At 39.7% G+C, this 15,068-nt stretch overlaps 1 protein-coding gene across 1 annotated transcript in view; it reads left to right on the plus strand.

Annotated features, from left to right (window-relative positions):
* Positions 1 to 14,549, plus strand: part of SLC35F1 (solute carrier family 35 member F1) — a 242,607-nt gene extending 228,058 nt beyond the window's left edge. Inside the window, exon 8 of the mRNA XM_071548962.1 lies at positions 10,484 to 14,549. Coding sequence (XP_071405063.1) covers positions 10,484 to 10,708 — 225 coding nt within the window. The 3' untranslated portion in view covers positions 10,709 to 14,549. The remainder of the gene's footprint in view (positions 1 to 10,483) is intronic.
* Positions 14,550 to 15,068: the final 519 nt, after the last annotated feature.

Raw genomic sequence — 15,068 nt, forward strand, 5'->3', positions numbered from 1 at the left:
TGGTAAGGGTTAAATGCAATAGCTTCATTATAAATTTGGAGACTTCTTATGGAATTGAGCATGTCTTTATTTCCAAAAATGACCAGAAAAGAAGGTAAAATATTTAGGAAGTTGGCTAAGAATTATGTCTGCTGTCCATGGTTTATGAGCTGCTAGGAAGAAACATATATAAAATCTGTTGTGGTTAACTGACTGGATTGAAGTGCTTATGCCAGTTGTGCCTCCTACCAGCCAAATCAATGGATGCTATGGACAAACAGGGTCAAAGCATCCACGTGAGCTTCTATTTCCTACCAAAAGGGGGGAATAGATTAAGAGACAGACAAAACATCTATCAGAAGACATCACTTCTATGTGCTTTCAACCCAAGCAGTAGGGTATTTTGTTAACTCCTAGAACTCCTAGTCTAAACTCCCCTTCACACTAAACTGGAAGATTTCAAACCCATGATATAGGATAGATTCTTGTTCTCCACTCTGCTGACAAGCAAGTTCATTAGCTGGAGTGCACTTATAGAATTATTCCCAGCCACCTACATGTGTTAAGTTTAGCAAGCAAGAGGCTCATAATGGATCTGAAAGAGATTAGGAATAGTCTTGAATGAAAGTAGTCTGAATTTTATACCTAAAGTACAAGAGGACAACTTGAAGGGCAGAGTTCCAGATGCAACTGGGCAAAACATCTGTTTAAAAGATTGTTAGAAATAAATAGAGAGAAAACAAGGAATAAAAATAATCACAAAACTAATACTGAGCAGGTGAAAAAGGAAATGGCATAAAGTCTAATTGCTATAAAAGGTAAACTGAACTTGGCAATGAAGAAGAAAGTGAAACAAACAGCAAAAAGTTCTTCTTGTATATGAAGAGAATGAATAGTTTTGATATGCAAAGACAGTGGAAGCCAAAATTAAACAACGTTTAGCTTGGCACCAAAACAAAATTGGGACCTTCTGTCGTATTCAGGAAGGATGAGAGTTAAATCCGAAGATAATACATAATGTTTAATAGAAATGGAAATGCTTCAAAGCTTGTGAAAATAGACAGTTGGAGTAATTTTATATGAAGCAGGCAATAAACTAAAAGCAGAAGTAGACATCAGGGAGGAATAATTAGAGACACAGAGGTAAATGGAAAATTGGTTGAAATACAACCTGGTTCACAAAAGATAAATAATACACTCTAAATTTGTTGTTTGTCTGATAATTTAACAGATTTTTGTAGACAAAAGTCAAATGGTAGATCTAATCTGTAAGGCTTTTGGATGGTACAGCAGAGAAAATTACCAGTTAAGCTAAAAAACAGGATTAGTGCTGTAAAGATTGGAAGCTGGGTGAGAAACTGGCTAATGAAGATAAAGGGCAAGACAATGTGCTGAGAGAGAAATAGCTTGTTAGAAGGAGCTAACTGATGGAGGTCCCAAAGAGTTGGTCTGAAGACCAGTCTTGTATAGTGACTGTAGTAATAGATTTGGCACCATCAGTAGAAAGAAGAATTAAAATAATCAGGCAACAAGAACTGGCTGACATTGGGAAATGCTGTGAAGCACAGAGTGCAAGGTAATGTCTGTGGCAACAGATGGGAAGAATTTGAGCACAGTTGTGGCAAAGCTGTTTCCATATGAGTCTGTCTAGGTATTTCTGGTATTGATGAAGTGCTAATGCCATAGGACAGGGCAAGTCATCACTAGCACTTTGCTAGAGGTAGCTACAGAATTTTTTGGTCAGCTCAGGAGGACCAAACAGAGCTTCTTCTCTTATATCCTCCAAAGACTTTACAGAGTAACCTTGGTTCTGAACATACTGAACATAATTACCCTCATATACAGTAATATAGAATCAAGTCCAGGAGGCAGCTGCAACTGTATTAAATACAAACAAAAGCAAAAAGACACATGGCAACTGACATCTGATAGAGCAAACCAATAAAAATTTTGAAAGGTAAAAATGGGAAGGCAAAATTGATTTTATAAGATTTTCTGTTGTTCTCCTTTTTGTTTTAAGGACATTTAAAAGTAATAGTGCTTTACTGCTGTCTTGCCAAGTGAGTGATATAAATTAGCCAGAAATAAAGCCCCCTTATCGCACAGTAAGGATGCTCACAGGAAATTAGAGCAATGTAATAGAAGTGTTCTAACTTCACATAAAAATCTCTTTCCTACACAGATAACATTAAAACAGATTGCAGGACTCATTCTACCTTGCACTTTTTAATTAGACAGACTGCTGGTACCTCAGGGGTACCGAACACAGGCTAATTTTTTCTCCACGTCTGATGTCAGAGGCAACAAAGGGAAACAGAAGAGAAAGCAGTATTCCCATTTCTCGTGGCACTCAGGAAAGGAAGATAAGCCTTTTCACACAAACATTTTGCCCTAACAGGCACGAATTTAGAAAAGGCAGCCTATTATTATTTTTTTTAATGATACCATTTGAGAAGCATGAAATCATGCAGATTTGTGCAAAAACTGTGTTTGCCTTACAGTTACATTAGAGATGCTTAGATTTTTTCGCAAAATGCTATCAGTTTTCTCCATAAGTTTGTTTTATTCCACCGGTGAACTCCAGGAAATCTGTTAAGGTTGCCAAATTGTTACAGAATTTGTGGTGACAGTTTTCCAGTAACCCCTTCTCATCTTAGTCCCATTAGATAACCTCGGCATCTAAGAGGTAAGAAAACATAGGACTCTCCCACTCACCGCTGTCTTACCAGTTAACTGTGCCCACCAGCAAATACCACGCAAGAACTGAATAGGAGGGTGGTGCTGTATGACTGAAAGCATTGATCAGTATGTTTTACCTGCAGTAAAACATTCCAGCAGTAGAACAGGATCTTTGAGAAAATACAGCAAATGTGTCATATGATTCCTTCACATTTCTCTGCAACATTTGCAATTTAGTATAAGCCATAGTAATGGGTAGTATTTCATCTGACTTAGATCATGTTGTGTGTGCAACCAGGGATCAGGAAATGAGGAGTATGGCCTTTCTGCTGTGCATGAAATGGCATGAAAACCTTCATTTGACTTCTCTGTTTTTGCCAAATAGCAGTGAGGGCAGGGTCAGGTTTTCACTGCCATTCCAGCAAGCCAGATGCTTCTTGCTTTGGATTCTGGCTGACATGAGCAACAGTGATGTAGCCATGCCTGTAACTCAAGCCTCCTTCATCCAGTGATGATTGAAGACATAGAAGAACTAGCTACACATTTTACTTTGCATGCCAGCTGAGTTTGGAGGGCAAGATAGGACCTTAAATCACCGCTTAAGTTATCCTCACATTTGCCTAAGAAATAGCTGGAGGTCATTAAAGTGTAAAAATAATGCAATCCTGCTAGTAGTGGACAGACTTGCTGCCTGGAAGTTGCCATCATTACTGAAGCTGTCCAGCACCCCTTGGTACCTTTTCCAGAAAGACAGCAAACACTTCTGCTCAGACATTCCAACTTCTACACTTGGTGAGCTGAGAAGCCGTGCTAAACCATATCTCAGTGGTCTGGGTTCCTTTGGAGAGCTCCAGATTAAAAATCTGAGAGATCTGGCAGGACACATGTAGGAACTGGTAGATTAGTTTTCTCTGTTCGAATGCTGTCTGAAAAACTCACAGCAGCCTTTCTGGTGTGTGGGGCCATTTGGGGCTACAAAATACCATGTTTCACTGTTGGTAGTTGCTCCAATTTCTGCTGATGACAAAGATATATCATCACTTGCCTAAAGCTTAATTCTGTTCTATATTTGGAAAGATGCCTGTGCTCCTGAGAAATGCTCTACCCATAACTTCCACCTGGTGTAAGTGGTCAGTCAATGGTCAGGTGTTTATCTCTCACCCGGAAGGTAGACAGCAGTAGTGGAGACTAAGCCAGCAGATCATTCTCCTGACAAAGAGAAGGTCAAACCCTGAATTTCAAAGGGACATCTTCCTCATAGAGCGAGACAAAAATAGTCGGCAGTAGTTTGAGTCACAGGCCTGATGTAAGACAGATTAGGTCAGATCCTCATGGGTCTGATCCGACGGAGTCATCAGAGAGCACTTTGAGCTATGACTAGATGCTGACTGCCGTTCCTATTAATAACATAATGTGGCTGTAGTATCCTGCTATGCAAGTGAAAGTACTGGGTGAATTCAATGCTCTCAGAGCCCACACCCATTCTGCTGCTGCTACTGGCTGGAGAGTGTGTGCATCCCACAGCACAACTTCTGCACTTGGTCACGGTGAACTTCATTCACTATATTGGAGGTGAAAACAGAAAACTATGAAAAGAAGCTCAGCTTCTTGATCAATTTATCAAACCGAGTGGAAACGTCTGTTTGCTGTAGAAAAGATAATGAGAGAAATTTGGTTTTAACTCCCTTCGCTCAGCCTGCTCAGGTATTCATGTGTGAAATTACCCAAGGGAAAAAGCTGTAAGTCAGTGAAGGAACCCCTATTGGCCCTAGCTTTGATGGGCTGTGCAGCATATGCTACAAACTGAATTAGTCTGGAAAATAGAGGAGCTCATTGCACTGCACAGACCCACTGATGGGAATAAGATAGTGGTGAGAACTGCCTATCTGGAGAGCATGGAGGTTGTCAACAGAAATAGGGGACTAGATGAACTCCACCTGATACGTACACTTTTTTTCCTCTCTTTATCAGTTTGATTCTGAGGACATCACTTTTCTCTGAGATTTAAAACTTGAGTTAATAGATCTGATTTCTTTATGCATTTTTGTCAAAATTGGAGGGTTTGCTAGATGAGGTAGGAAAAAAGGTAGTTACTCCATTTCCTACTTTATCACTGAACATGTGAAACATGACAATTATAAATTTTCAGTTAGTACTATAACAAAAAAAAACATTTTAAAGACTTAAAAAGCATAGTTCTGTTGCCATAGGCTAGGAGTTCATATTATCTACCAAAAGATTCAGTCAATGGCTGCTATTTTGAAATACAAATGAGACTGGAATGCTGCAGCTTCAATAGTCTGTGCCTGCAACTATTTCCAGTTCAATGGACTGAGTAAAAGAGAATTTGCATTTTCATAATCATAGTAATAATGGTCATGATCACTATCATGATGACTGAGCGAAAAACCAAAATTATCAAATCATTGGGTTTCTTTTCCTTTGTGGGCTTTTTTGCAGACTCATATATGTCTCATTTTGTCACTTTGGATATTGTTTTGCCCTAATGTCAGTGGTAACATGGATGTGCACATCTGTAACAGTCATAACTACTTGTCTTTGGATTGCCTTGGCAGGAGTCAGTCAGTCGGTCAGTCAGCATAGTGTTTCATAGCTGTGATACAGTGATTATTCTATGCCCTTTCTTCAGGCTTTCCCTTCTAAATGCATGATCTGTGTACTGAGGAATGACTCACTCTCTCCAGCCCCAGGGCAGAATTTACTGCCTTCTAACCCATTTTTCTATTTTTTTTTCTTCTACTGCTGCTGTCTAATCGCTATTCAAGACAAAAATTTCAGATGCCCTCTTCATTCCCTGTAGGGGTCACCACGTATAGGGGTAGCCTTTAGTCCCAAGCAGAGGAGCAGCATGAATGATGGTCAGAAGAGCTCAGGGACAGCAGACATAAGAAGGCTTGATCAGAAGGCTCACAGCTTAGAGAGTTTATTCAAGATAGTTAACAGACGGTTCCTCACAGCTCAAAGTAGTAGTAGAAGTAGTAGTTCCTAGTAGATGATCTATTCCTCACGCAGTAACATCCACACCTTTTATGCCCTCTCACATCCAACATACCACTACATAATTGGTTAACCAATTCACCTTACATACACCACAGCCTCTCATTGGCTATAAGCCACCACACATACTCCAGGTAGCTCTGTTCTCTTTAAGGGAGAACTGTAACCTGCTTTCCTTAAGGGATGCACTCACTGTCACCCCCACAATTCCTCATCAAGAAGTTTCTTTTGCACCCACCTTTCTAAGTGGATTACTTCAAAGCATAAGAGTCTCAGGAGGAAATAGGAAAAGTGTTTTACCCCCAAAAAATAAGAATATGTGAAAGACAGGTTTGACGTAGAGAGATAATAAGAAGTAGAACATAAAAACTAAGTAGGGAGTAAATTTTGAAAGGTTTAATGGTTTGTTATGGATTTTTAAAATTCCCAAATTTTCAGCTGCCTTTATGTTCATCTGCTTTATTTTAGAAATCTTGTGGTGCTGGACTTACTCCCAAAATATGTAATTCTGATTCACTTACAACAAAAATTCTGTATATAAGCTAAATTTTGTTTTGTAAACTTCATCCAGACTTGCGTGCAGCACTGCAGATAGGTTTGGGTTCTTTTATAATGTCAAAGAATTTGTGCATATATAACAGAAAGTTAGAGTGATTCCACTGTGTATATGTGTGTTCAGCTGAACTTTACTGCTGCAGTGGTTTTCTGATGGGATTCTGCAGCATCACATACTGAAGTGAGGAGTGAGACCCCTACTGCTGCAACTAAGCCATCAGATGCCATTAGCTCCTCTGCTAAGCCTGACTGGATGAATATATTCAAGTATTGGGTCCCTAAGGATTGTCTCTTAGATAAATAACAGAAACATCTACTCACCTAGAATCAGTGCTAGTTTGATAGACTGAGCAAATCTTGTTATACATGTTATCATGTTACATTTGTCTAGGTTTTACTTTGCATGTTTATCTTCAAATTGACAGGCACCAAAAATGTGTCTTTTATATGCTGAAAGTTAATGGTAGTTTAGTGCAAGATACTTTCACCACAGGTGGGAAATAATGTCTGGAGAAGACTTTTTTTTTTGTGTTTTCCTAAATTTTTAATGTTTGTAAATATCATTGTGTGATCCATATTGAATACTAGTGGTTGTGAAAGAATTTATAGACACCCAGATGTCAGAGCAGAGCAGACACAGTAAGATCTGTAGGGCTGATTTAACTATTTCATTTAACTACTCAGTAAGCTTTAGCAGATGCTTTTCACATCAGTGATGAAATCTCAAATGTTGTAAGGCACTTTCTCCACAGAGGAGGTCTCTCCCTTCTGCTTGGAGGATGATATCCCTATTCCCTATTTTTATTCTGTATATTCATCTTTTTTCAGTAACCAAGTGTTATTATCTCTTTTAAATGGGTAAGAAACTGAGGGTCATCTAAAGTCATTCTGATTCACAGAAGAAATTCACAGGTTAAAAGGCAAATCCAGGACTCATGCATGTTAGATCATTGAACTAATGACAAAGTCATCTGGTCGCTCGATAAGCTTCATGATAAGCAAGCTTAGGCATATCTGTACCTATATGTCTAGATACAAAATCAATAGTAAAATTATTTAATGATACAGAAACATGAGTTGGTTTTTAGGTTGTTTACTTGAGGGTGTGTGACATTCATTAGCTAATCTGAACTAAACAGTTTCTGACCAAGTTACTTTTGAACAGTTTACAGTTACCCTGTTTAGTATAGAGGGAAGAAGAATTTAGAGAGACATACAAATCTTGGTATTTTAAAATATCTTTTCCTAGCAGATATACATTTCTGTAGAAAGTGAGAGATAAGTCAGAAAAATGAAGCACAGTATCATTCTCAATATCATTCTTTTAGCCAGAGAGGGGAATTATACACTTCCTGAGAGCCTGCAGTTTGGTACTGCAGGCGTGAAGAGAGTAGCAATGAAAAATTATCTTCCCTCACTTCATTTCTTAGGAATAGCTCTTTTTCCTGCTTTGAATATGTTTCTTTTTTCTGTCTATTAATAGTGAATCTCAGTAGATGAGGTTTGCAGGTCAAGATAATACAACCCTCCAAAACCTACGTGTAGCCTGCAGTACAGTGTGCCTGGAAATCCTGTCTTCAATAAAATAGAAAGATTTTGTCTAGAGTCTGAGGAATACACTGTACTGTGTTCTTCACAACAAATTTTGTACTTGGAGAACTATGTCTGCATTCTCCCCATTACACTGCTGGATTCACTGCTGTTTTAACAGGAGAAAAATACCCATTGATTTCAAAAGGTTTTGAATCAATCTGGCAAAATCCAGAAATTTCTCACATAGCTGCAGTTTATGTTCCTATATTAACCTTGTTTCTAAGGAAGGTAAAGATGTACTTGTCATAGTCTTGTCAGAATCCAGGTCTTTTTTGCACTAGCTGTGCACAGATACCAAAGACAAATGATTCACAGACCTTTGTTTAGATTTCCTGAAGCTATGTCCAAACCCTTTCTCCCAGGCTGGAGACCTGCCATGGGGGAGGACACTATCACGGCAAAGAAGCCCACTGGCATGAAGCCCCTGAGACAGCAATGAGGGAGGGGTATGGCCAGGAGAAGGGGGATGTAATAGAGATGGAGCCATGAACTAAAGTGAAAGTGAATTGATTTTGTCTGGACAGCTCCTAGAGCAAGAAAAAGAACACATTAAGCTGCTGGAAGCCCCACAGATTCTTCACAGCAGGACACAAGGCAATCTCAAATCTGGCTGGCACTCTGGCTATGCAGTGGAGCAAGCCAACTGGCTGTCTGGGGTGAGAAATTCAAGCATAAGGTAGGAATGAGCAACAGTGGGAAACTAAGGATGGGAAACTAAATGCACTTGGCTCCTGAGTTTTGCGTCAGCTTAGTCAACCTCACTGCTGCCAAATGATACTCAAGTTTAAAAGCTAGGTAAAAGTGGGGAAGAAAGTGCAGAGAGCAAAATTGAACTGAAAATGGAGAGGGAAAATCACCTGAAAGCTTCTTTGAAATTATTGCTTTGGATTCAGTTTGTTAGTGGGGGATATCTAAGCCTAAACAGTCTTATCAGAGCTGTGTCACGTGGAAGGACTCCTTCAGCAGACACAGGGTGAGGCTTAACACTGTCTTTGTGACTGGTGGGACAGCTGGATGGCTTCATCAAATTGTACTTCTGGATGACACCTGAGGACCTGATGATATACCTGGCAAAAAGCAATTAATATCTGATGAAAAACAGAATTGTTTTTACTCTCTAATCCTTCTGACATGTTTTAAACTTTCTCCATTGTGGTACTTTTCCTCTGAAACATGCATACTGGGTATGGGAAACAGGGATTATGTGTCCAAAGCTTTTAGACATACTGAGGATTCTGTAAAATAGCCAAATGCTTCCTCAGGCAGGAAGCTCAATGGAGATTTTTTAGGTTTAGAAAATGGTGACAAATTACATATCACTACAAAGCTAGCTTAAGTAAAGTTTGCTTTCACCACAAAGTATAAAAAGCAGAATTGCTCAAAAACTTTCAGATAATATAGTCCAGTCTGTCCATTTTGTGCTGTGCTAAAGGGATCCAGAGGAAAAAAAATGAGACATCCATCAAAGCACAGTCAGTCTTGCTTAAAAAACAGACTTGCAGACACCTTCATGTAAACTAGTAAAGTACCTCATGAAGCAGCTAATAACAGGCTGCAGCTAGTTTGTGGTGCTCATTGTGGTACAGATTCCTGAGTGTTGCAGAATACAGGCGCTCCTGAAAGTCCCACTGAATACAAATCAGTTTATATCCCCAACAAGCTGGCTATGCAATTTGTCCGTCATGGTTTCTCCCACACAGCATGCATGAAGAAACAACTTGAGGATTAGGATCAGAAGACTAGTCGTATGGGCTTACAGCCATTTTTGTGTCCCTTGTAGCAAGAACACAGTATTTGAAACTAATATCCCAAATGGTCTATGCTTTTGAAACTCTGCCTTTGCCTTTAGCTTTACCTGCAAGGACTAATGGGTTGCCAAAAAAGTTCTTTGTGTTGTATTTTTATTCCAGACACATGAGTCTGTATATGTCAGAAAATTCAGGCTGACCTCTGATCTAGTGAAGCTGTGTGCCAAAATGCATGTACTTGAGCTTTCAGTCACCTGCCCTCCATGTGTGCTTTCAAACTTCATGATGTTGACCCAGAGCATGTTTCACAGCTGAAGTTCATCCTATCTGAACTCACATTACATTTTATAGCATCTACTTTCTGTTCACAAGCAAGAGAAGCTGCAGGCAGGCTTTTTAAGTGCCTTTATTAAAACATATTTTAAGTATATATGTGCGTATTGAAATGTTTATTTAATTATATTTTTATATTAGCAACAACATGTTATACTTCACAAACAGGTGGTTTAGCTGTAATTAACTTTAGATTTGTCTCCTTCCTGTCAGACAATTTTATATGATGGTGCTTCAACACTGGAGCTAGAGAAAAGAGTAAGAGAAAAGCAGTTGGCTTGTCTAAAAGCACAACAAAATCAGTTTGGGATCTGAAACCTAGCTTTCCCAAGTCTTAATATGCCTGGCCCAAGGGAAGGCACTGGTTAGCTCTAGGTTATGGAGGACAGGGGTATTGATGTGAGTAAATCAACTTTCAAAGAGTGATTCCCATAAAAAGTCAGCATTCAAGTGATAGGGAGTTTTTATTGTGCAGTGTACACCAAAACAAGGATCTGCTGCCTATCACCTCTGTGGGCCTTCATGAACTCAGGGTATTTGGTGCTGTGTCTATTGACTCTACTCTTATTTCTGCTTAGTTTTCAGGACTTTACTTGCTGTCATTCTTCACTATCCTTGTTGGGCTGATGCTCTACTCCTCCACATCCACCTACGTAGCCCAGGATCCTCGGGTGTACAAGCAGTTTCGAAATCCGTCAGGACCTGTTGTTGACCTGCCAGCCACTGGCCAGCTGGAGCCTTCGGTGACATACACCAGCCTGGGGCAGGAGACAGAAGAGGAGCCTCACGTTAGAGTTGCTTAAACCCAGGGTTGTTGATCACCTGCTGACAGTGGAGCTCGTATATCCATTATCTCTGTATTGTACATAGAGAAAGGTATTTACCAGGTGCAGTTACACTCATGAGCTGCAAGGTAGCAAATAATGAAAACTCGTAAAAACACAAATCAATTGTTACAGGGTGTTCATTGCAAGGAGATGTCTTCCCTCATTTATGATATGAGCAGCATGTTTGCAATGCAAACTGCTGCGTATGAATCAGTTAATGTCAAACTACCTGTGAAAGATATTCAATATGTAAGATTAAATTACAAAAATAAATTTGTAGAAGGGTGTTTCTGCACCCACTGAGCGATATTATGCCTAAGCCACACCAGTTGTGTGAAAAAACGCCTTTTTACAGCAAGTACACTTTGTGCAGTCACTGTTAATTTCTCTCTAAGATTTGTTTGTTTGCACAAAACAGATGGGTTAGTCATGGTAGCAAGCAGCCTGACACATTTTTGCTAGCACCTTGAATTTGGTGAGGGAAATACAACAAGTTCATCTGTGCTATCTGTCTAGTTGCCCTTTCTAGGTAATCTGATTCATGAATCCAGAGAAGGGACAACTTACCATATCTGTCTCTATTCTAGGAATAGGTATAAGGCGAGCATTTTAGCCTTTCTATATTTGCAGAAGTGAAGTACTCAACCATTGACCTCTCTATGATCCATGGCAGATTTCCTAGTGGCTGAGGTTCTGCATCAGGTGACAGGGAGTTAGCCTTTCTGTAGTCGTGATTTAACACAGATTTCTTACTTTTTAAATTTTAATCTATAAAAAGAAAATGCATTTTCTAGTTTCCTATGTATTGTACCTCTCCATGGTAAGATGACATATCATGTGGATCAGAGCACTTATTTTAGATACTCAGTGCATCAAGGGCGCCTTCTGCTGTTCCAGTTTGCTTAGTCTCCTGTTGTTCATCATTCTATCAACAGCTATTTAGAAATGCGTCAGTTTTTCACTAAAACCCACAAATTGTAAAAATCAGGAAGATTAAGCAAGGAATTCTTGAGCAGAAAGACTGGACCGTCTGATGGTGTTGCTGCAGTAGCGCCAAGGCATTCATACCATCAGGGTGCACCCAACTATTTTTATTAACTATGAAGCAAGCAGAAGAATTCAGCAGCTTTCTTACATTCCTGGGGACATGTGAAAACAGTAAGGGTGTGCTCCACACTTCTGTACACAATTGTACTTCTGCCTCAGGAGCCTTATCAGAATTGGGGAATTCTTAGTCACCACCATGAAAAATCCATCTTTGCCTGTATGTTTGCTCTTCTGAGAGCCCAATAAGAGGAAATCATTATTTCAATATCCTTCATCTATTTTTAATTTACAAGTAAGGGAAAAGAGATGGTTGTATGTCTAACAGATAGGTGAGAAATCTAGGAGAGCTTGGTTTTATTCACAGATCTGCCACATCTTTGCATGATCCTTGGGCATGACTTACTTCTGTGTGGCTGAGTTTCCCAATCTGTATATACGGGAATAATGATATTTTACCTACCTCACAGGGGTGCTATGGGACCAAGTTATTTCAAAATGCTTCAGGATCTTCAGAGGGAAGGAGTCTAAAAAGAACATAATAGTGCTGTAAAAGTGTGTATACATTCATTGTATTTGAAAATGGAGTTTATGGTTGATGAATATTTTGCTTGTGGGCAGAGAAGGTGAACTTGATTTAAATGTTATTCTGCTGAAAAAGACTGTCTCATGTGAAAATGTAGGCCTTCATGTTTGAAAAATACAACTTACCTATTTCCATTTAAAAAAGAAGAAAAAAAAATCAATCTGTACTCTAGAGCTTAGAAAGGTCACACAGTTCAACCAAGCAGGATGAATTTCTGCTGAAGTAACATTCATCTTTTATAGACCTGTTCTGCTTTAATATAGAAGGAACTTCTCTGAAGCAGACTGAGAGAAGTGTATATATGCATAATATACATGAAATGGCAAATGCCAAAATGCTGTGGAACAGCAAAAGTATGTTGTATCTTATTCTTGCTGTGGAGGAGGAGAAGAAGTAATTTCTTTCCCACTGTGTTTAGGCTGTGTGCCACGATCCTGCTGCACCTGAGGGAAGGGTCTGCTGTATTGCCAAATCATGCCCAATGCCAGCCCAAAAGCTTTGGTTAAGATGGCTTGGCACTAAACTAACAAATGTATGATTTTTTTCCCTGCCTTCTGTTTATTTATTTTTTATAGCTCTCACGTTTCCAAACTTCTTTTCTTAATCATTGAGGATTAAAACAAAAAACCCACAAATGACAAAACAGAACAGATCCCCACAGAAAAACAGAGTTCATATTCTGGGGATATTAAGGAAAGTCTAAATCAAAAAATTAAAAATCACACTAGAAAGATTACCTGATGCTTCAGGGTCAGATCCTTGAGTCAAGCCCTGTGAGAGCTTTGACTTGAGGTGGATTTTACACATTCCCCAGGAACAGGGGCTCTAATTACAACAACCACAGCTGCCTCAGGTACCTGGAGAAGCACTGGTGGGCACCTGTCATCTGTCTTTTTTGCTACCTTTTGTACCAATTAAATACCTTTCTCTGAACATTAGTCCCTGTGTTGGTCTGAGAACCTTGAGGATTGTGTGTGTGTGTTTCATGTTTACAGTTCCTTCCTTTTGCATAACTGTTCTGATTAATTTCCTTATTAGTATTTATTTTTAAGCCAAATGTTTGTAGTCCTTCAGCCTTCCCCTCCTCATTTTTCTGACACTAACTTGTAGATGTTTGTCAGAGTCTTCTCCAAAACAGCTGGGCAGGAGGCATCTCCCAGCTGGGTCACTGGGCTGGGAGTTCCTCCGTACCAGGGTTTGCACCCCCTGAGTGGCTGAGGTGCCACCTGAAGCGATCTTACTGGGCTGTTTTAAAAGGCTCTGTTGTATGGGAATAAGTTAAGAATGTTTCAGTGTGCACTCTGCAGCCAGCCACCATCCCCTGTGCTACTCGCTCAGGAGTTTGATGTGCAAAGCGAGGCTGCTTCGCTGTCTGTTTTTCCTGAGAAACTGAGTGGATACTCAGACTAGCACCGGTATGTTAGTGCTGGATGGACCTCAAAGGAAAACAGTAGTATAGCTTTACGAGTAACTGTGTTGACTGAAAAACTGAGGTCTTGTGATGGAAATTGTTCCTTCTGCCTGCTTGTTCTCTGCAGTTGGGGACCTCAGTACGCACCAGCAAAGGCTCAGCTCTCTAACCGGCAGCTACTCTCCGTGTTGCATAGGACGTCTCTAGCTCTGTGTAGCTCCTTGCCTGAACAAACTGAAACTCTTATGCTGCTGGCCCTGGGCAGCTCTTAGTAAGACTGATGTAATTTTCTGCTACTGGATGAAAACCTTCACTGGGAAACAGACCTTGTCTTTGTTCCAGCTATAAAGTTTCAAAACACACAACAATAGACCAAGCAAGTGAAAATTTTGCACCACTGTGTCATAAGAAGTTTCAATGTATAGTGTAGAGATTGCTAACTTGTGCTATTAACTTTTTGACAAGCGTGTAGTATCATTTTCTTTCCTCTTTTTTTTTTAAACCATTTAGTATTCCTGAGCTAGCTACAAATAAAAATTTTACCCCATGGGTAGGATTTTATTGTTAAATGCCATAATAAAGCACACTAATCTTGACACTGCAGATGGAAGTATGAACCAAAACCAAAACCAGAAAAACAAAATCCGAACCCCAAATCCTGCATTGAAAAACTGAATAAACCTTTCTCCATTTTGATATTTGCATGCACCTATATGGACTGGCTGTGGCAATGTACTGCCTGTAATAATGTTTTCAAATAAAAAAATAAATGCTTTATGAAAACATGGGCATTGGTTTCTTGCCTGCTTCCTTTCTGCTGTCTTAGCCTTAAATGATTTTTCAGAAAAGTAAATCTTGACTGCAGTACATGATTTTTTGCTGTGCTGAGGACTTCTTTCTCTTGTGAGGTGGTTATCCTACAACTGTTTCCAAGGTATCTAAGAATAGATGCCATCAGGCATCCTCAGGTATCTCATCTGGTCCTGTAGTCCTACTCCAGAAGGATAAGGGGACTCCTTCATATCTTCTGTCTTAACCTGCCACTTGCCTATGTATAACTCAGATATTCTGACAGACATTGCCCTCATTTGGACACAGAAGTACTTTCCCCACTGCCTTTCTGAAATTATTAATCGGTCTAGAATTAATCTGGGGATATTAATCAGTCTGGAATTAATCAGGCACGTGTATGATGTTGAAAGGCTTCTCTGGTGGAGGTTGGTGAGTTCCTGCAGCTAACTTGCCCAGCCCTCCCTTCCAGCCGCTCTGCCCTGTGCTGCAGCATTCCCAGCAGA

Source organism: Pithys albifrons, chromosome 2 (assembly GCF_047495875.1).
Source record: "Pithys albifrons albifrons isolate INPA30051 chromosome 2, PitAlb_v1, whole genome shotgun sequence".
In the NCBI taxonomy this organism is placed as follows: Eukaryota; Metazoa; Chordata; class Aves; order Passeriformes; family Thamnophilidae; genus Pithys; species Pithys albifrons.